At 43.8% G+C, this 21,315-nt stretch overlaps 1 protein-coding gene across 9 annotated transcripts in view; it reads right to left on the bottom strand.

Moving 5' to 3' along the window:
- Nucleotides 1–6,292: 6,292 nt before the first annotated feature.
- The window catches only part of DYNC1I1 (dynein cytoplasmic 1 intermediate chain 1), a 193,895-nt gene continuing 178,872 nt past the window's right edge, over nt 6,293–21,315 (bottom strand). For all 9 annotated transcript variants that reach the window (XM_055709572.1, XM_055709569.1, XM_055709575.1 and 6 more), the window contains one exon: nt 6,293–7,283. In XM_055709572.1, coding sequence (XP_055565547.1) covers nt 7,173–7,283 — 111 coding nt within the window. In that variant the 3' untranslated portion in view covers nt 6,293–7,172. The remainder of the gene's footprint in view (nt 7,284–21,315) is intronic.

Below are 21,315 nucleotides of genomic sequence, written 5' to 3'. Positions count from 1 at the left end.
ACGGAGCTGCACCTTCCCCCGGGCCGGGAGAGGAAGCGCCTGGCCACGCGCGTGGGTTCAGCCAGTGGCCGGAGAGGGACAGCCAGGCTGCCCCGGCCGGAGCACATCCCTCTGCTGCCCAACGCTGAGGCACAGCACAGCCAGGAACAGAAGAGGAATTAAAGCAGAGTTATTTTAAGACTTGCACAACTTCTTGGCTGGTGCGATAAAGACCGTTGCTTCTGTTTTACAAAGCAAATCATAACTCGGACCGATTCCCCTGCCTGCTGATGCCATCTCCCAGGCCCGGCAGCGTGTTTATGACTTGCCCTTTATTCCAGGGATGAAGGGACAAAGCTCCCAGCCAAGGGACAAAGCTCAGGCATAGCTCTCCTCTGGCAAGTCCATCTCAGAAGGCCAGAGCCTTCATCTTCTCAGTGGCGGAGATGAGCACGGCTGGACTGACACCCCCCACCACCACCCACGGAGGCCCTTCCCCATTAAGTTGTCTTCTGGGGGGGTCTGTCCTTCTGCCCTTTTCAGGGCAGGGGCAGAAGAGTGGAGCCAGTGAGTGCTTCATTAACGCACAGCCCGGTTCAGAACATTTCAAAGCACGCTACAGCTCTGCCTGGAGATTCTTGGGGAAGAGCTGTGCCCACAGCCAGCTTCCTCCAGACACAAAAGGACGCATTCCTGCTCTGAAAAAACTCACAGACCAAGAAGTTGTCAGATTGCCTTACAAACAAACAAACAAAAGTCCTGAGGACAATGTTTAGATGTTTGTCCTTTTCGGGTTTCTGGGTTAGTTGTGTAAAGTGTGGGAGGAACGGAATAAAATGTAACCTCGCCTGCCTCCTGCAGTCCTGCTGTCACAGCATCTCCAGAAAGAAGAAACGATCAAGTACTGGTGACATTACCTGTTGGCATGAGAGTAGAGTGGGGGTCTCTGGAGCACTTACCATGTGTTTGTGTCTCTCAGCCCAGCAGAAACTGAGGGATGCTTTTCTGCCTGGTCCCCAGGGAGTGGGTTGGATTTAAGATCACTTCCGTTAACAGTTTGCAGGATGCTTTTGTGAGCAAACATACCACAGGCTTCAAAAATAACTCGGGCAGGTTTTTCTAAACCTGCTAAAAATACAAAACCCAACAAACTGCTCTGCATCTTCCTTAGGAGAGGACAGCCTGCTCAGGAATGTCCCTACCACACACTCCATGATGTGCGTGAATGTCACGCTGCTTACTGCTGAGCTCCTCGGGTCTCCAGCGCACACATGGCAGAGGGGTGAGCAGGAATCCTCCAGCCCTGCTGTTTAAACACCACTGTGAAATTCAGACTGTTTGCAGTTGAAGTATGTGCCATTTTTACAGAAGCTAGAAGACAATTTCCAGAGACTCTGATAATCTGTAAGTTACGTAATGGTTGAGAATGTAGAATTCTCAAGACATTTGTATTTTGAGTGTCTCCAAAGAGCTTCAAACAGCAACACAGAAGCACCCTGGGATGAAGGGGTTTCTGTAACGCCATGTGCTGTAGGGTGGTTCTGCTGTCTGCACGGTGGGCAGTGGAGAGGTCAGGCTGCGAGCACGGGCAGCCTCTCCCCGTGCTGAATGTGAGGATGTCATCGAGGTGTCTTGCCCTTCAGACAGAGATGGCGTTTTGAGAAGCGTATTCATCTTTATAATGGCTCCTCGCACTATTCCTTATTGCGCCAGGAAGCAGCACCACTGCTTGCAAGATTCATTCCAGCTGTTCAAGTTCCACTGCGAAGGGCTGCCTGGCCTCCCTGCGTGCCCACTCACACCCCAGGCTGTGCAGGCAGTGCACACGGGGCACGATGGTGCTGCTGCTTATGGCTTTGAAGGAGAGCCAGTCCTGTAGGCTTCCTGAGGACAGGCTGCTACTCCTGAAGCACCATCAGGTGCCGAGTCCTTCCTTAGGACTGATGCTTCCCTGGTGATAGCAGAATCTCCTTTGTCTGGCACTGGTCAGTGGGGACCATCCCATTCTGCGTGGGGTGCTGTCTGGCTCTGTGAGGGTTTCCAGTCTTCTGCTGTGTTTGCTTTGTATCTAAAGTTGCCAGAACTCTTTGAGAGTTTTTCCTGTGTGTCTTGCATGAAAGAACTTATTCCCAGTTCTTTCCGTAGCATTAGAGATGCAGGCTGTCATTTGCAGTAAGCGCTCGTGATGTTCCAGGATGTGGTAAGGGGTTCCTGTGCTTTCAGAAGCAGCAAATGCTTGGGGCATTGGTTTTGAGACCTAGAGGGAACTACCTTTCATCTTGGAAGATTCACCATGGAGCGCTTGCTGAGTACCATGTGGGACATGTTGCAGCTCCTGAACCCTTCTGGGCCAGCACCATTTGTCTCACATGCCTTTTCTCTTTGAAGTAACAAGCTAGAGGCAACCCTGCTGAGCCAAATCTTGGGCAGCAAGCACATGCTTCGATGGCCTGGCCATGGTGATGGCTGTGGTGCTTTCAGACTCAGGAGGTAGCTCTTTTCATTGCCACCTTTCAAACATCCACTTGGTCCGAGTGCTGTTGTTTACATGACAGGCCTGGCATTCCAGCCCCACGCTTGGTATTTGTGTCCTGGCCAGGTGCCAGGCTGGCCAGTGCTGTGCGCATGCTCCTTCAGTGTGCCCTGGCCATCGTCGTCTTGTTACCGTGGACCATGGGGTCTCCTGAACAGGGCGCATGTCATGAAGTTTCCCCTTTCAGCTGATGCCTTCTGCTCCCACCCCCAGTGCCACCTGCCATGTGTGCTCATGTCCCTTCACAGCTTCTTTCAGAACAAATCCCAAGTCCCTGGCCATGCCATTCCTCCACCTCTCACTTGTGTTTGTGTGGCTTTGATCCTTGGCTGAAATAGAGGAAAGCTCTGGTCTTCCCCTCATCAAGCAGGGGACAGTTGTCTCTTCCACATCCACCTCGCAGTCCTCTCATCCATCCTAAACCCAGTTCAGCCTTTCCCTTCTTAGCCCACATGGCTCATCTTCACGTGCCACTTGCCCGGTTTGTCCCTGGTTGGGTTTGCTCTTTCTTACCCTGGTTATGATGCCGGTGCAGTCCGAGCACACAGTTTTTGTCCTTCACAGAAGGCTCACTGCAATGGCCCCAGGGCAGAGCCGGGCTGTTTTCTAACTCACCGCATGCCCACAGCGGGCACGGCAGTGTCCCGACAGCACTAGAGCACGGGGCGCACTCCTCGTGTTCTTCTTTTTCTTTGGATGTTTGCAGGCAAAAAAACCTGGAGAAAATGCTTTCTCTTTCCTGAAAATAAAGGGTAATACTGTATTTCTTTCCCTACCAGGCAGGTTCCAAAGAACATCTCGTTGTATGAGCTCTTTTGGAAAGCCATTATGGTGGGGCCATTTTTTTAGCAGCAGGAAAATCAATCAGACAGAAACTATTGGGAGATTACAGGAAGGGCAGCAACGAGGGCTGTCAAACTCCACCACGTGGCTGTCACAACCAGCAGAGGAGGAGTAAATGCCTCTTGGTCTTGTTGGGTTCTCGTCTGTCTGTTTCAGATGCATGTTGTTGCTCTCTATGAACAAACCTGGTCACTTCCGTGGAAATCCAGATCTTTTCCTTGTTCCCTTTGCATGCTGCTGAGCCCCACTCAAACAAAGGAGGAGAGAAAAATAAAAAAAAAAAGGAGGGACTTTGGTCATATTCATTTGCACACAGCAGCAGATGCTGAAGGTCTTCTGAGGCTGTTCTTAAAACCATTTTACAAGCTATTAACGCCATAAAGTAGGGAGAGCTTGGAAGGTGGATGTGCAGCTCCCCTCTTAGGTTCCAAAAACTGAATGGTAATACGGAAAAAGTGGACGTGAATTTGCCAACCATTTCCACTGCACTGGTTACGATGAACAGGAGACACCTTTCCCTTTACGCCCCAGTGTACCCCATGGTGTCCCCATGCTTTCAGATGTGCATTTACTGTAGGGGGCTGACGGGCAGTGACACACCCATCTCTTCTCCCCAGTGACAGCACTAATCTGCTGTGTACCTGCATGTGCCCCTAATCTTGTGTCCTGCTGATGGCCAAAGCGTGCCCCATGCCACTGCGCACACAGTTGCTTTGCCCGTGTGCATAGACAACACTTACATAAGCTTTTTGAAAGGAAAACACGGAGAAACTGGAGGGAAAAAAAACCAAAACCAAAAAACAAACCAACAAAAAAACCACCACCCAGAAGTGATGTCTAAACCACTGCTTTACAGGTGCCTTGCCTGGCTGTTTATGAGCAGTCACCTTGAAGCTACACAAGTGCTGGGAGTACATGGTGGTTTGACCCTGGCTGGACACCAGGTGCCCACCAAGCTGCTCTGTCACTCCCCTCCTCGGCAGAACAGGGAGGGGAGAAAAGAAGATGGAAAGGAAAAAACTCACGGGTCAAGAGGAAGGCAGTTTAATGAAGCAATAGCAAAAGCTGTGGACGCAAAGGAAAACAAAAGATGTTATTCTCTACTTCCCATCAGCAGGTGATGATCGGCCATTCCAGTACACATAGCGATTGCTCTGGAAGACAAACATAAATAACGAATGCCCCCCTTCCTCCTCCTTTCTCTTAGCTTTTGTATCTGAACAGATGTCATATGGTATGGAATATCCCTTCGGTCAGTTTGGGTCGGCTGTCCTGGCTGTGTCCCCTCCCAAGATCTTGCCCACCCCAGCCTGCTGGTGGGAGGTGGGGGCGGAGGTTGGGGGGACAGCCCTGATGCTGCGCCAGCGCTGCTCAGCAGTAGCCAAACCACTGGCGTGTTATCGACACCTTCCTAGCTACCAATACAAGCACACCACTATGAGGGCTGCTGTGGAGCCCAGCCAGACCCAATACAGCATGCTACACTGGTCCTTCAGGACAGATCCCAAAGTACTGGGGAGCAGCAGGAACACAAGGCTCCCCCCCACATGGCTCCAGTCCCAGGGAGCCACCAGACCAACAACAGCCATATTTGTGCTGTGTGAACCAGTTCATCTGGGGGACAACCCCGCTTACACAGCCCAGTGGGCAAGACACTTCCGCGGGCACTGGGAATAGCTTCAGGTCACGTGTCAACAGGCACTGGGACATACCTTCAGGTTCCAGCACGAAGAAGGAACTAGCCCGTGCACTCTCATCAAGAGTTACTTCTAGCCACCAAGAGAGTAAGTGTTGCAATTTGGGTCCAAATCAGTTCAAGCCTCACACGGGGCACCAGTTGTCACAGCACAAACAACCTAGCAGGCTGCAGCAAGGCTTTACTGGTTGTGGTAAAGGTCAGATTCTACTGTCTGTGCTGTTTCTCCATCCTCCAGGGGCCAGACCACCCTGTTCCTTGTCTCCAGGCTCCTCCTCCATCCCATGCCCTTTCCCACACTCCTCAGGGCTATTTAACCACTTCATGTGAAGGAGCTACAGCTGCACATCGCCCATGTCAATCAACCCCCTGCCTTTGAAGCAAGGCCACATAATATCAATGTTAATCAACCCGCTGCCTTCATTCCTCTACAGGTAAGGGAAATCCAGCTGCTTTTCCTAGCCTGCTCTGGCGTTCAGCAGTGCAGAGACTTCCCAGTCATTCTGGGTTTGACCATAGCTCTGAAGAGCATTAGGTGATACATGCCTTAATGTGACTGCCCAGAGACATTCCCCGCAAACTTGCACACAATATCTTTGTTACTGTCTGACCTTCAGTGTTTCTTGCTGTAATAGTTCACCTGCCTGCTCAAGCGTGAACCACCGTTAAACCCCAGTGTCCGAGCCATGCTCTGGCTCAACATAATGCTGTGATGCAAACATAACTAGCAGCCTCACCACCAAGGTCAGCATGCACCAATGTCCCTCGGGGCCACAGCACTCAATGAGATCAGTCTGCACCCTATTTCTTTGCTCAAGCCACAGGAGTTTGGTGTAAAGGAGAATATTCCGTTCCCTTGTCCCCTATCCCAACCTGTGTCTCAAGACAGTTTGAGAAGGCCTTGTCGTTCCTATTCCTTTTCTTCTAGTGCATATGGCAGCATGGTGCCGCTCTGCATGTGTGTGCAAGTAAGCATGCAGTGCTAGGGATGGAGGGAAAATAAATAAATCAAACCTAGAAGCTGACATGGATTAGTGTCTGCTCATGTAAAATCTGTAGCAGGATCTGATGCATGCAAGTCCATTACTGGCCAGTCCCCATAGCTGAAGGTATCTATTTACATAGCAGCTGCATGAGCATTCTGCGAGTCAGGGCAGTCACATTTTCCCAGTGCCTCGCCAGTGACCGGTAATGAACATGCTGAGCACTGCTGGCAAGGAAAGATTAACCACACGGCGACAGAACGGGCTTGATAGATTTTATTGGCAATGCTAGTGTCATACTCGGGAACCACAACCCTTTGTCAGACTGTTAGTGTTAACTTGCATGACAAGTATCAGTGACCAACTGTATTTGAAATATAGTTAAAGTGCCTAGAAATAATAGGCATCTTAAAAAAAAAAAAAAAACAACAAAAAAAAGAAAGGAAACTCATTCCATCCACTCAAGCCAACCTTTATAGATCTTACATCTGAAGCACAACTGATGTACTGTAATTGTTACGTGGACTTGACTGTAACCTCTACAGCAGCACACAGACAATGCAGTTCGCTCATTATGCACATGCTTTAGGATCGTTTATTTTAATGCTTTCAAATAAATATGTTCCATGCAGCACACCGCAATAAATAAGGAGCAGCAACTTTCGTATAGTACATCCATTCATAATGTAAGTCACCATGTGAAACACCACATCTAAAGTCTTTGGCCCAGTCCCATACAGTGAAGCACACCACATCTGCACATAATCATATCTGGCTTCATATGGATTTAATAGGACTATGCCAGAAGGGCAATGTGAGCACAAGTTTAACCAGGGGTTCCTAGCTATTAAATACAGCTACTAAGTAGTTAAAAGGCAACAACTAAACCCATAAAGGGTTGATTTGTCTTTTCTTTCTTACTTTTCAGACAGAAATATAAAGTATGAAAATGCTCTGGATATTTTCAGCCTTGTGTAAAGCAGCGTGATTAATACGGAATACTTTGAGCAATACTGGCACGTACACTGGCATCAAAAGCCACGGCAAGACTGACTCTGACACTGAACACCGGCATACCCTGCGGGGGAAAGCTGCTGTTCTGGCGACGGCAGGCGCTGCCCCTGCCTCTTCCCCTCCTCTAGGCTGAGAGCTCCACTGCCCCGTCCTCTTCGCTGTCTGCCCGGTTGGCACGGATTTCCACCAGGGTCCGAGCAAAGCGGGTCCATTCGTCGTTGTGTGGAACAGCCAGCTGGGGGAGAAACCGACAGGGAATTAAAAGACGGCGTGGGGAGATGGGCTCTCCCGCTGGCCCACAATCGAGGCACTTTCTTTGCGGAGAGCTCCTGTTGCCATCAGCATGGCTGTGCCGGTGGAGCACCAAGGCATGGGCCTCTCCAGCCCACCCTGCGCCGGTTACACTGTGATGTGCTGCCCAGTTCCCAGGACGCAACTGGGAGCTTCCCATTCAGTACCAGCTAGAAGGAGCTTTTACAGTCACTGCCAGAGAAAACAGCTTTATCTGCGTGATTTTAAGGAAACGTTTCTTGCCAGAGTGCTGCTGCAAAATCTACCCCTGGCTTAAAGTATTTCAGATTTTCCATCTCTACAAGAATATACACGTACGTTTAACTTCACACACGTGGGCTGGCCATTTGAGGTTGGTGAGGCCACGCCTGAGTGTAATTGTTTGCAGGACCGAGGTCGATGTGCACAAGGTAACAGAGCTTTTACAACACTGCACTGAAACTGTTTTCCTGAAGTTCATTAAAGCTCTGAAGAGTAAAATAAATATATTGTGTTATTTACCCTCCTCTATGTTAAGGAATTCATAATTACAAGAAATGCATTATAATGGAAATGTTATACCAACTGGGTACTATGTTACTGGTCTGATTTTTTATATCATTGTGCAAGACCCATTTCCATTTAATACCATTGATGTTTCTAATGAAGAGATCTTGAACATTAGGCTTCAAGAGGGACATGTAATCTAAATAGCTAAACTTCCAGACAAAACCCTTTACTGCTATGGCAAAATAATACTGCAGTCATTTCCAGCTGGATCCAATACTACAATTTCTGGAAGATAATGCAAGCTGGGATTGAGATAATTAAAAAAAAAAAACAAAAAACAAGCAAGCAGTTTTCTCTAACTTTGTTTTCACTAACTCAAATTCCAGAAAAACAGCAACAAGCATCCAGATGAACCACGCACATTTTTACTGCCCTCTTGAAGCCCTGTCATCACGTCCTGAATATAATATGAAAAAAATAACTGTTTCAAGATACTATGCAGTGCTTGGTACTGAAGAAGGTGACTGTTTGGAAACAACAGGGCATATACCAAACTGCTGTCTGCCTCAGCAAATGGATGCCTTTAGACCAAAGAACAAGTATGACCTTAGCTAATCCAGTCTGTGGTACTCAATATTCAGTCTGTACTGATCGATCTCTTTTGCAACACCACCAAAAATGCCATGCAGATGGCCGGCTAAGTATGCCAGGAATGGAGACCAGCGTTGCAGGAGTAAATCATATGAGACAGCTGTCTCACGCTTACACACACAGATGTGGGTTTGCTGTGGTCTTCATTTGAAAGACAGCCCTGTTCTTTCAAAGACAGCAGAAGGAAATGTAACACCAGAAGGGAGGGCAGCGCACCAGCACACAAGTACCCACAGCATGGGTTTGGTCACAGCCACACACCTATACAAGCTGCTGTATAGTAAGTCAAGGGACAGTGCGGACATCCTTCTATCAGAGGTGCAACCAAAACCAGCTGGATAGCAATTTCCCTGTTACTATCGCTTGTGTCCTGAAAGATTTTATTTCTTGCGATGCGTACAGCACTATCATTTATCAGACGCTTGAATGAAAACATGAAAGGTGTCTCACTTCTTTCAAGTAGTAAAATCATTGAAGTGTGACAATATCCTAGGCAAAGGACTTACTGAGTTTAATAAAGCCTGGTTTCTCCTTGTCTTTTAAAGTCCTAAACAACATTATATTGTATTATGGCTGAAGAAGACAATATGTCACTCTAAAGAAAAACATTACATATTGAGATAACTTAATTTCCTTTACTCCACAGCACAGCTACAGACAAATAAAACTGAAGTCCAACCTGTTAAAACAAATCGGTATCTCAAACTTAAGAGTCTCCCCACAAACGTATGTATTACATGCACTACTGTTAGTTGACAGTGTCAGCAAGACCTGGGCTGGTTTTAATGACTCAGTTCACAAAACAATTAATGATGGAAGTGAATACCTTTAGCAGAGAGATGAAAACATTCAGTGGCCATACACAATCTGATTCCTTAGAACTTCTTATTTCACCTTATTTAACCTCAAGCACGGCATCATGCTTTCAACGAGGGGCCAATCCTGCTAACAGACTGTTAGTAGAATAAACCTCTCTTAATATAAATTCCCCAGGGATGCAGAGGGAAACCTTGGTAATAATGAAGTCAAAAGGAAAAACTGACTTTTATTCCCACCCTCCTACTTCCTTCTGTCAAAGCCCTAGTACTGAACCACTATAGTTGTACAGCAAAAGACCACAAATAAAAACAAAAGCATCCACAAATTCCAACTCAAATTCTCGTCTGAATTCATGCTCTCCTTCCAGTCATTTTCCATTCAAGTTCCTTCAGCCAGGCACACTGACACCCACAAACGTTGGAGGTCTGGGTCTATCTGTGGAATCTCCGTTTCAGCTTCTCTGCGTAAGTTTTCTCTATAAATACCAGGGCAGGGGTGGAAGAAATGAGGAGGTACTTCACAGAGGAAGGGCAGAGGTTTAGAGCAATCTGGGTGTTCCTCACTGGTCCGGCGTTTTTACCATTTTTCTGTCCACTTCCAGTTACTACAAAGCAGCACACGTTGAGTACCAGCAGTCATGGTGTCGACGTAGGGTAGAGATGTTCACCAAAGCATAATAACTTAATATGTTAACCTTTGGGTTAGAAGGTTATTTGAATGAACTGACACTAAGGTATGGAGCAGAACAAGAAAATAAATGCTCTTAGGTGTTCTCCTTTGATCCCTTCACAATGGAAGGTAAGTGCCATGCACATCTAATTAATTGACTTAATTACGCTGCTTTAACTTAAATAAAGTTAACTTAAATAAACTTAATAAAGGTTGCGTCAGATAGCAATTCTAATGAGGAAAACCAGTATTATCGAAGCAAGGTGGTGACTTTAGCCAAACTTTGTTAAGCTGTTGGAAGAGGGGTACTTTTATCTTCTCTTTGGCTTTTAAAATATCAAAAGAGCTCAGGCTGCAAGCCTACCAACCTGCAAGTGTGACTACAAGTTCATGCATCCACATAAACCTGCTTCTGCTTGTGAAGTTACACATGCTCATCTGGTTACAGGAGTGAGAATTTAGCACAGGAAAACATCTTCTCAAGATGTTAGGATGGTGACCCATTTGTAATTGGGTAAAGCTTTAACTCAGGACAATTGGTGTCTCTCATTTAAAAAAAAAAATAAATGTTTTCTTTATATCACTATCAACTTTTTAGTCTCCCCCCCATTCGCTTTCATAAAACATTCTTCCAAAAGCACTCAATACCTGTGAGCGTCTGAAAGTGCATGATCAATAATGTATAATAAATAACAAAGAAATGCAACATACTAAATACTAGGCACATTTAAGATTTTGTCATTTAAACTAGTTCACAACCTGTTTTTCTTGCCGATATTAAAAAATTGATTTACGTGATGCAAACCCTCAGCACTGATTCTTCCGCCATCTTCACTACTATGAAATTGGGTAAGAAAAGATAACCCTGCAGCACGCTCCTCCTGGCTAAACGGCGCAGCCAGCTAGCACAGCTGGCAAAGGGGCGCCTCCCTGGGCAGCCCTCCCAGCCAGCAGCCTTCGGACCCCCACGCCAAGTGAGCTCAGCTGAGCCCCCGCACTGAGCCTGGCTGTGCTGCACGCAAGGGCTGATACGCCGCAGCCACCGTTCATGCTATGCACCGCAGAGGTGGATCGGTAATGTCAGCTGTCCCAGCGCCAGTCTCCAGATAGTAACACTAAACACATTCCGGCCTATTCCGGTGAGGCATTACAGTTATCAGTTTATCTTATTATAGGTTAACAACATTATAGCTATGTGAATCTCTCGGTCTGCGCTCCTGCCATCCACCATACGTACATACACCAAGGGAAGGCAACTCTTGACTGGACAGAACAGAAATACAAATACAAATAGAAAGTGAGATGATGGGATGCAACAGTGAAAGGATTGTAAAGTAGGAGCAGAGATCTCCCTGTATTTTTCTTCTTCCCACCTACTAGAGGTGGCTGGTTCCTGGCCAGGTAGAAGCCCCTCGTCTCTAGTATCATTCCTCACTCTCTTCTTTTTTGGGTGACCATGTGTTGAGCTGTGCTTTCAAGACTGGAGAGGAGCTGAACAACATCCAGATTTGGAAGGCAGGGATCTGCCTGGCTGGGCCACATAGGTCAGCCACAGTAGGCCCCCCCTGTTCATTTTTCAGAGTCATGGGGTTACAGCAGATTTTGAAGCAATGAGGCTTGTAAAGCTTAAAGGTAATATTGTTCAACTTGTGCCTATTCTCCACTGTAGGTAAAGGATAAAATGAGCAGACCCAAGGGAAATGACTGCCAGGATCTTCCTGACGAGCACCTGGCTTTGCCTTGCCCGTGTGTCACAATTCTATGTGATTTATGCAGGGCACAGCAAAACTGTATCTCATGGTGCCACCATAGAGCACTTAGATTTTTGAAGAAGCTTCTCTGTGTTTCCTGGGTTGATCACCCTAGCCAGGCACTTCACTTACCTGTTACCTTTCTAGCCCTGAAGCACCAACAGACGCCCCCCTCAGCGCTAGTACTGACCAAGGAGATGGTTTATGCACCCTGGTATGACAGTGACAGAGCCCCCTGCCCCCCAGGGCTCGCCAGGTCGCAGTTGCAGGTAGCAGCATGAATGTGAGCTTCACCACAAACCGCCTCCTCCATCTTCTTGTCAAGGCAGATACTTCCTCTGTGTACAGAGCTTCCAATCCATATACCAGGGATCCTACAAACACAAACTGTATTTCCCGCATTCTCCCAGAAACTGTACTATTAGCAACTTTACTGAACACTACTACTCTTAAAACCGCAAGAGAGAACTCAGGACAAGGAGATGCTCTGACCAGACAACTCTCAATGCTGCCATTTGTGTCAGCTAGTGCTGGGCTCCCCCAGCAAACAGAAATGCAACAAAAAACCCCAATGCCTGAAGACAAAAATCAACATAAATTTCATTTTCAGATCATTTAACACCTTCAAGTAACATTTGCTCTTTTAAGTTATGTCTATTAAGAAAAAGAAAAAGGGATTATTTTGAGACAAAGAAAAAAAAAAACCAAACCACAGCTTTGAATGTGCCTTTTAAAGGAATCTATCCAGAAGGCTGAAATAAGATATTACAACATATTTCAAGATTTTCATATATTCCTCTCCTATCCATCTTTTTTATGGCTGAGAGTGTTTCAGCTCAATTTGTCCAAATCTCTGTATAGCTTCAGTTTCCCTGAAAAACCACTTTCCAGCAAATGAATTATTCATTGAGGATATTTCACTTTATTCCTGGCTTCTTGCCTTCCCTGGAGCCTGTAAATCTTTGGGATGGGAGCAGACTAACTCTTCCTGCCTTCATCCCTCCAACACTCTTGTCCAGCACAGCTCTCCTCTGAGGGCTGGGGACTCTCCCAAGGAGATAAAATGCAATTGCAGCAGCAGCAGCAGCAGCAGCCACTTCCACTTTGGAAAAACCACTGTCCCATAGACTCAAAGGGAGCCCAGTCATCAATGTTCATCCTATGGCATTTCCTTTTAATGACTGTACGTCACGGGTCACTCTGCCTGTCACTGAGACACTGGTTCATAACCTGCAGCGCTGATCACTGGTGAAAGTATCATGCAATCCCAATCACTAGGTTAATAATAATTTGTTCGCTTGTTTTCCCTGGAGTTTAGATGCCTCAAAGCAAAAACAGCCATGGGAAGAACTTCCTCAGCATTGTCTCCGACTGTGGGGTTATTCTGAAGGGGCAAATTTTTCCAACCAGAACAGTTTATAAGCGCTTCTAACACACACATCCCGTGGACACAGGTGTAAAAGGAGAATCTGAAAATGAACCGTTACACCACGACTTGGAATGACCTGCCAAAGTATGTGGTCTGCAGCCGGCCTGCACAACTGTATTGCCACACACTGTTTTCAATTAGACATTTGCAGACGAGCCTGCATGGTGGTCCAAGATACACTCTAAGGGTGACAGCGGTTCCCGATTCAAAAACCTGTGACCCATTCAAACACATTTCGTAGAAGTACAATGCATTCTTAGTTTTGTATATAGAAAACCTTGTTCTGATATAGGTTGCTGGGTTTCTATAGCTAGTCACTGTGCTCCTGAAGATAAGAGATGTTCTGATTAACACGCATCTTTTATTAGCTGCATTTGGGTTTGCTGCTGTTTGGAGGTAAAGGCTGACCTTATTTTAGACAACCCTGTTTACTTGTCTCCGCTTCAACACAACCATATTTGCAAAAAAATCTCATACCCAGCAGGGAAAACAAAATATGAAAATTAATGCTCCTCTCATCTCTAAAATACTCTGTTGCTATTATAACTTTTGAGAAGGGCAATCTAAACACTCTTTGAAGAGATAGCTAATTAAAGCTTAGAAAATATTCAGATTAATTTGAGTTTCTGGAAAATAGCAAGTCTGGTAAACTAACTTTAATGACTAAAATCTCAGACTTCACACCAAGTTATTTGTGTATGTGGTTTATCACTATTTTTATATTCTTTCAATTTAATAGCATCATCAAATAAATGTAGCTTCAGGCAAATATAATTTTAACTATTTTCCCTAAGAAGAATTTTTGTCAACCTATATTGTCTGTATCACCCTCTAAAATTAAGTGCTGTATAGAAAATAAATGTGCTGCAAATACTTTGTGTGATGAATTAACATCTGAATGCAGCTATGACAACACAGGTAAAAATATTTTTAATGATGACACAACATAACTACTTCAGTTTGATGTCTTCTAAAAAGTAGAACAGACAATTGGTCTAATTTTCTGGGTAAAAGAGCACTTCCAGAATGAGGACTGTAATATTTACAAATGAAACCCAAGAATTACAGTTCCGCTTTAAGCAACTGATCCTATCTTCTGGAGTTCAACAGATGTTTTATCACTACCACTGATAGGAAAATAGATATGTAAATGTAAATATTAAGTATCTTGACAAGCACACATACAGCAGGCAAGCATGCACCTATTCTGGCCCTGGTCTTGCCCCCCAGAATCAATTACAGACTGCCTTTAATTTTTCTCTCAACCTATATGGATTTTTTTTCCCTGAAAAAGCCTATATTTTTCCAGGCAACACCCTATGCCACACACATGGATGGAAACAAAGTGGGAGGTAATACGCAACGAAATGGCCACCAAAGTAACCAAGAGCACCCTTTTCACATAACTATAGTACCACTGTATTTAACTCTTGGGAGAGCTGATCATCGCTGTTAACAATGGATGAAACCACTGGCAGGAACTCAAACCCCACATACTGCATGCAGATGATTTTAATAAGATACAGTGTTTAGACCACAAAGGATACACTCCAGAGTAGCTCTATATATATTTGTTTACTTAATTGAAGGGGTGGAATACCATAGGCAGCCTAAATATTGCATTTATTCTATGCGCAGCAGTCAATCTAGTGTCACAGACACAGTATACACCACCCTTCTATGAAGTTAATTACTTAGCCCTCATCTAGATTAATGTCTGTTGTGATTTATTTCTTTGCAATTCACCAGCAGGGCCTGATTTAAGTAGCGCTGCCATAGTAAAAAGAAGACAAAATATTAGCTTATATGACAAAAAACCCTTAATCTCAAACAGAAACTGAATCCATTTTCAGCACACTTCAACTTTTTCTCCCAAGGAGAACAGTAGCTGCTGAATTATTACATAGTTGATGGTAAATTATGTTTTGAATACCAAGCAAACAATGGTGTTATTTTAATAATTTATATGTAATGTGCAAAGATACACTGTATAAAGGGCCTACATAGGAACTCAAGCATTTGAATGCCCATTAATTCTTTTCTAAACTTAGCCCTGTCTGCAGCAGTCATCTTGATGCCAGCCTAACAGGAGAACAGACTAAAATGTAGTCCATAAATTATACATACATGACATACAAATGCATGTTAACAGAACATTAAGACTGCAGACTGTAACACTTCAAAGATAGGAAATGTCAGAGTTAAGGCTAACTCCCTCAATTTGAGCATGTTATTAATTTTGTGTAATGATATGTCTTTAATCTTAAAAAAAAAAAAAGTAAAAAAAAAGCAAGAAACAACAAAACCTGTGCTGGAAGCAAATACCAATTATGGAAAACTTCAGCCTGAAGGATTAAAACTTGATAGTGTGTATGGGAAAGAAAACAAGGAATTGGAAAGTATCTTTAATTGTAGACAATGCTTCAGTTCCACCTAAATATCAGAGTTGGCTCAGGCTCTCCCGAGTTAACCAGAAAGAATGATGTCAAAGTTATCAGATTATGCTTCCCTTAATTAATGTATCAAAATGCTGCACTTGATATTGAATACAGAGGATAAAATAGTGAATAATCACCAGTCATTTTGAAAGCGATGACTGAAAGGTGAAATTCAGATTACTTTTGTTTCCTTGGATTTGTTTTAAAAACACAAATGTTAAGCTATAAGCTCAGCCTGTTGTTAAGCACACCAGACTGCTTTCACCAGTCACATTGTGGGGATCCTCCCCTACGGATCTCCTTAAGTGATATTTTCAAAGGCAGATATATTGGCCTGTTCAAGTCCTTGGAAACAAAGAGACACTTAATATAATTGATCAGCTGTGGGAGCAGAAAGGGCATCTACCATGCTTCAGAAAAACTAACAATTTTGCTTCAAAAGAGGCAGTGCCCTAAGCAGCAAAGTTCTTGCAGTTCCTACCTTTCCAATGCTTTAGTAATGCCATCAGTTTACAGGTTGATTAAGAAAACCAGTCAGGGACGCTGTCATTCATCTCCAATGGGGGTCTCAGTCCTGCTTTGACTGCCATTTCTCAAAAGTCATTGAAAACTACCGTAATTTTTTTTTTTTGCGTGAGTTTCAGGACATTTAATGCTCAGAGCTAAGGGATCAGGAGATTCCTCCTCTACCAAATTATGTTATCAGTTCTCATCGTCGTACTAGAAAGCAAAAAAATACCATATGGATCAAAACCAGAAGGTAAAGGAGCCTTCCACATACTGGTCTCTCCAATATCTACCTTTTTTTTTTTTTTTTTTTTTTTTTTAACTGCAACTACATCGATTGGAAGAACTGTCCCATCACTTTTACTTGAAATACTACAGCTTCAGCCTGTGGGGTAGCTGCGCTGGCAAAGGTGGCTCCCTGGAAGTTCAGCTGAGTGAAGGACTATTGCCTCAGGGAAGAAATAAATCATGGTGTCTTGAGCTCACCTTGCTTCCTTCCCGAGCTAAGTCAACCATGTCCATGACATGATTCAGGCCAGGAAATCTGTCAGAACAGGAACTGTAGATGACTTCTGCCATGGCTTTCTGGCTCCCTGTTGGCAAACTGGCTCTCACCAAAGTGCCTTGTAAACTACTCAAAGATTTTGGTTTGCAGGAGAGCTGCTGTCTTCCCTGAGATCTTGCACGCATCTCATTACCTACAAAAGCTCACATGAAATAGCAGTGGGGTTTGTTTTGTTGTTTGGTGGTGGGGTTTTTTTTTTCATTTCAGACATAGACTTTTTCATCACTCTAGGCAGTGGAGGATATCTTTCACTTTTAAATTAAACACTGAACATAGAATTTTAGCTGCCAAATAGGATGTATTAAGGCTCAGTTACCCTCAGCTGATATTTTAGTTTAACCATTACTTTTCAAGTCAAGAATTAAATATTTTTTCATGTTCAAAATACAGACCATTTTGTAAACCATAAAGGAAGATTGAAAATGGAGTTAAGGATTCCCAAAATGAAAATTGCTACTGACCACAGAAGCATCATGAAGAAAATTAATTATACAAAGCAGCTCTTGTTTCAGCACAATGATAACATATGAATTTCAACGAAATTTGCAGGTTGCTGCACACAAACTAAGCTTAAAATAAATTTTGCATTTGGTACTTTGCCCCTTCCATAGTCTCTGTTACTTAAAAGTTATGAACTTTTTTTAAGTAACGCTTCTTTTTACATTAGAAAGAGGGTAAAAACTTTCAGAGAAAAGATCACCCAACAGACTAACTAGATATTTAAAATGCATATTCCATGAAACTATTAACATGCATTGCCTTCAGTGCTGTCACCCACCAGTGTCCCAGGATGCAGGGTCAGGATGGGGCAGACCAGCTAAGCACTCACTTAGCTTCCACTGCCTCACCTACAACTACCATGGAAAGCCTGGACCCAGATTATTCTTTCCACTGACCCTCTTGAAAGGTTTTCAGGAGCAGCAGTAACTAAGGAGCTGGTAGTGAAGCCACTGGTAGTGCCGGTGAGCTAAACATACAGTAGATGGATCAGTATGTCTAACCTGAAGCCTGCCTTTCTTCTTTCTCTCTTACCCTTTACAGCGTTTTCCAGCTCAGGAGGAAAATCCCAGCAGGAAAATTTGTCACATATAGCTCTCCCTTCTGCCCCTCCTGCAGACTTTACTGTGCAGAAAGGGAATGATCTCTTACAGCTTCTCTTCTGCTGCTCTCATCACTTCGTTATCTGAGTGCCTTCTAATAGTGCATTAAGCTACATGATTAACTCCTGTCACATGTGGCTTGTTCTCTCTGATCCTCTCTGCAGGGGGAGGATCTGGGCCTTTGCAAGGGAAAAGGAAACATACGTTGGCTTTAAAAGTAGTGTGCAAATGAATAAAAAGGACTGGAGCCAGATTTTTGTTGGTTGGTCGACTGGTTTTCTTAAGCTTGTTATTTCATATGATGAGGAGTTGAGGAATTCTTATAAAAGATATTTCTATCATATTGGAAACTCATGTCTTTTTACCCCATGAAATTCTCTGGGGAGACAGTAAGCTGTCTCTGGAGAACTACTGATGTATTCCATCACAAGCAACTGGAAGGTAAGGATAAAGAATCAATTGAGTTTTTAGGATGACTACTTAACCCTCCCACCTCCTCTTTCTGTCTGTATTCACTAATGCCCATTTTATTCCACTGTCTAACCAACAAATGAGAGGAAGAGTATCTTTGTTAAAAGTCTGGCACTTCCTCCTTCAGTTTTAACAAGTAATATTCCAGTAGTAAAATGAAAAGTGGAATTTCATGTTCATTTATACATATATTGAAACAAAAGAAACTCTGTCATTACCAAGAACAAGCATAGGTCGTGGCATAGGCAGGAGAGTGACCCTGCACACCAGGTGCAACCCACTGCTGTATCACACACCAGCACATCACGAAGTCCTGTTGACAGGCTCCACTCTGAAAGGCTGTTTGTCCCACTGTCCCTACACGCTCTGGAACTTCAGCCTTCCGACAGTTAAAAATATTCTTCTTATTTTTGACTCGAATACGTGGCCAGCTTGCAGCCACATGCGCTGGTTGCAGCACGCTCAGCTTCGCGCTCTCTCTGTCCCCAAGCACTCCTGTCTCTGTGAGTACATGCACCATCTATATTGCCACCAGGCTCAGACTTCCTCGGCTAGTCACGCCAAGTACTTCAGCCTCTTTCTACAGGCCCAGATCCACACCTCTCCCTGCTACGTTTCAAGTGTCTTTTTTAAAAATACACATTTTTCAACAAGAGGGGAAATGATGTTGAGGTCACCTTTTAAGTAACACCAGTTTCATGAAGCTGCTTTGTAGGTCAGAAGGCCGTGATGAAGGTGACTGGGAAGGGCAGAGGCAGTGATGCCACATGATGTGCAAGAGGTGGCAGGGAAAGGGAAGTGCAGGGCCCTGAGCTGGCACTGGAGATAAACAGCTCCAACCCTCAGCACCCAGCCTTGCGTAAGTCAGGTTAGTTAGATCACGGCTCACTTTTCCCTCTTGAAAAGTACTTCCCTAAAAAAGACTGTTACTAGGATCACAAGCCTCCATTCCAATTTATTTAACTACCAAAACAGACTGGAAAAATGAGGTAACTCATATCCTTTTCCATTTCTTACCAGACTAGTAAGACCGTATTGACAAGCACACAGCCATGAATAGTAGTGTACAGGGGTACTCACAGGCGTAAACGCATGCGTTTCTATGTCTGGATGTAGCCAAGCCTCATTTTAAATTGTAAAAGTATATACATGCTTGGTTTTAACTTATCAACATAACAACATTGTTTTTCTACGGGAGGATAAACCAGTGCTTACATAAAGACCTCAAAGCATTCACAGTAACCTAAAGTAATGAATATTGTAATGAGAAACACAAGTATTTAGGGTGATAATGACTGGACTTTGCTCTACTTAGATCGGCTCACCCCCTATGGAGGCTACCAAAGCTTAAAGATTTTATCACCCTAGTAATCAGCAATGGGTAATGGCCTTCATAAACCACAGTAATTAAATTGACTGATTTCAAACTAGTGCGTTTTTTTCATTAGGGAGTTCTTATTTAACCTACTTCAAAAATCCCTTTGTGAATACTGGCTGTATCAGTCAAAATTCAAATGACAAGGGATGAAGAGCTTGTTCTGTTCAATATTTCAGATACTATTCAAGTAAAAAGCTGGAGTTGCTAATATGCTGTCATTCTCTATTATTTTTTTTCTTTCTTTTTTTTTTTTTTTTTTGGTCATCTCTAAGAGCTTCCAGTTTTAAAAGTCTCTCAAGACTGAACATTATAACTGGGGGTGGAGGGGAAGCAAATCAAAACCTTAGCTCTTTACATTTTCCAACAGCTCTTAAGAGATTCTGCTTTGTTAAAACATGCTTTTAAAATTCTCTGAGGCCAGTGTTCCAGCCTCCCTAGCAAAAATATCAATGGTGAAACTCAGGCACTGCCTCACAATCCATTTAATTATTTTTTATGCCTGGATTATGCATGTTGCTGTAACTACTGTATCTTACTTGATCTTTGAATGCTTTTGAATAAAACTTGGTTGTAAGCACAACCCCTTCTATTGTTCAAATTTGTCTTCATGATATGTGTGAGCCATTTTTCTGTGTTCCAAGAACTTGAAGCTCAGCACAGATTTTAAAATCAAGTTTTTTATGGTGAGTCTCAACTCTGCTTTTGTGGCAAAAACATTTCCTAACTCAATATATGCTCTACAGGAGCTTTATGATGGTGAAAGTAAACCTACTGGAAAATCCACCTGGATAACTACATGACACAAAATCGAGTTTTGTATTTCTCTCGCTGGGCTACAGCAATTTTTAACGGCATGAAAGAGATGCTGGGTATGTTTTCTTTATAAAACCTATAGTGAAACACAGGGATCTCAAGATAGGAGTACAAAGTATCAACACTTCCCCACTCTACCCAGAAAAACAAGTGACTCAATAGCCATGCTGAAATGTGAGAGCTGGTCACAAACATGCATTTCTCTCTGTCTAGAATCCTAAGAATCTCAGAGCAGCTGTTGCAGGCTGCTGAAATCAAAGGAAATTATTTTATAGGCACAAGTGGGCTATTCCTTACTGTACCACTTCATCTGTATATTTCATGCAGTTGTTAGGTCCTCCCTCAATGGTCATGTAGTTGAAAATGAGATACAGGATTAACACCCACCATGGAGCAAATGGGGAAGCCCACAAAGAACCTAACACAGCAGAAGGAGATACTAACTCTGAAACCTAACAAAATCACATAAACATCAATATGATTCTGATTTCACTGCAAGGAAATGAGGACAGAGGTAACAACTGTGTAAAGAATCCCAGGTAACTGCTTTCTTTGGCAGAGCCAGCTTTTCTGGATGGTCTAGGGAAAGACCTTTTCTTACTTTTCTTCAGTTCCACTTGTCATACTAGTCACCCTTTAAAAGCATGACTAGAATCAACTGTCTGAAAGACCGCCAAACAGATGCAACAGTTTGTCCTGTAACTACTTTGACAAAATAATGTGCAGTAATAAGCTTCTTGTGATTACAATTTCAAACTCTCCAGTCCTGTGCTGCAAACTTACTTTATATTTTATTACAATCAAATGATAAATCATTGATTTACAGTTTCTATCTATTTATTCACACTGCTACCAGAATATGACCGGGAGGAGATTAACCACGGGGTGGGGGTGGG

This window comes from Falco cherrug, chromosome 4, assembly GCF_023634085.1.
Source record: "Falco cherrug isolate bFalChe1 chromosome 4, bFalChe1.pri, whole genome shotgun sequence".
Taxonomy (NCBI): domain Eukaryota; kingdom Metazoa; phylum Chordata; class Aves; order Falconiformes; family Falconidae; genus Falco; species Falco cherrug.
The sequence above is the reverse complement of the archived record's forward strand: the minus strand, read 5'-3'. Positions and strand labels throughout refer to the sequence as shown.